Source organism: Phytophthora parasitica, assembly GCF_000247585.1.
Source record: "Phytophthora parasitica INRA-310 unplaced genomic scaffold supercont2.82, whole genome shotgun sequence".
Lineage (NCBI taxonomy): Eukaryota > Oomycota > Peronosporomycetes > Peronosporales > Peronosporaceae > Phytophthora > Phytophthora nicotianae.
This window is the reverse complement of record NW_008649068.1, coordinates 8,507-9,858: the sequence shown is the minus strand read 5'-3', so window position 1 is coordinate 9,858 and position 1,352 is coordinate 8,507. Positions and strand designations below refer to the sequence as shown.

The 1,352-nt window shown below is 41.8% G+C and overlaps 2 protein-coding genes across 2 annotated transcripts; both read right to left on the bottom strand.

Moving 5' to 3' along the window:
- Nucleotides 1–115: 115 nt before the first annotated feature.
- PPTG_24309 (hypothetical protein) lies at nt 116–348 on the bottom strand (the record flags this gene model as incomplete). Its single annotated transcript, XM_008916321.1, has 2 exons — nt 116–201; nt 255–348. 2 exons carry the CDS (start codon nt 346–348, stop codon nt 116–118), a joined length of 180 nt encoding a protein of 59 aa, XP_008914569.1.
- A 20-nt stretch (nt 349–368) lies between these two features.
- PPTG_24308 (hypothetical protein) lies at nt 369–1,114 on the bottom strand (the record flags this gene model as incomplete). Its single annotated transcript, XM_008916320.1, has 2 exons — nt 369–521; nt 1,073–1,114. 2 exons carry the CDS (start codon nt 1,112–1,114, stop codon nt 369–371), a joined length of 195 nt encoding a protein of 64 aa, XP_008914568.1.
- Nucleotides 1,115–1,352: the final 238 nt, after the last annotated feature.

Sequence of the window (1,352 nt, the reverse complement as noted above, 5' to 3'; positions counted from 1 at the left end):
AAGAATCTTCGCAAATTCCAGTGAGCTCACCTGCTGCGGCGACAACCTTGTGCATATATTCGTCGTCGTGGCGGTAAACTAGCTGTTGCGTTTATTCTTGCCACTCATTATCTACTTATTTACTGATGTAGTTATCGATGCTCAACGCATATACGTTTTTACTGTTTGCGTAGTTAGCCACTAGGCCACGCATGGCTTGTACTAATCACCCGATCATCAGAGCGCGGGGGAGTGCGTCTACGCTTGGACCGTACCGAGTGCTCGATCGCCAGCGAGCACAGAAATGCGTTGGAGTGGCCGAATCTGACCACCAGCGCTGCATTTAGCGCGATGTGTTGCGTTCGACATGTTCTGCGCTCACGCGATGGCTAAACGCCGTGTTTAGAGGGGTACTTGTTGCGCGTACTATTAGTACTCACTTCGCGTACTACTAATAGTACGCGAGCTATGTATAGCTGCGCCTTGTACAGAATGCAGCCGGCAAGTATTTGTGCTCTCACGAGCACGTGCTGAGTCGGCGACTGCAAAATAGATCCTTGCATTAGAATAACCAAAGACTTCATTAACTTCAATAAAATTATTGAGCGCCGTAGCACGAGTATGTTTGGCTTCCTTTTATGAATAGATAGCAAAGACGAATCTACTGTACTTCAAAAGCAAACATACTCGCACCATTTCCAACCAATCACATTCGACCTCTTTAAACAGATATTTTGTACGACAACATCCAATATACTGTTAGACTATTAAAATACGCAGTTGTTCAGAAATGGCAGTATGTAGAGAATCGATCGTAAATTCAATAAAATATGTAGTGGACCACACATTTCGAAATAATCCCTATAGGGCTGTCCGTACAAACGTACCGTTGCACTACCAGGATTAATATATAATATATACGCGGAAAGTATGACCACCGGTAGACTCTAAAATAAATTTCAGAGAATTAGTAGTTTTACACTGCAATAGTGAATAAATGATGATGGAAGGAAGCACTACATTCATCATAAATAAATGAGAAATATTTGTGCCTTCGTATAATAGTGCTTCCAACACCGAAATGAAATCGCACCTTAAAGTTTCGACCTAAACTTGCACCGTTTGGAAAGTTCATGGGGGGAAACAATGCATTGATGGGTAGTCCCGATCGTAAAGCACTGACGCCGTCATACTACTGAAGACAAAACACATATTGTGGCAAATCGTTTGCTGCTTTCTGATCATTTATTGCTTGTGAATTTGGTCGGCAAAATGCAATAATAATAAATGTGGTAGAAAATAGTAATGTTATCCATTATAATATATGTTTCCGAGCACTGCATTGGATAGCTTCAACTGTTTTACTGGCTTGT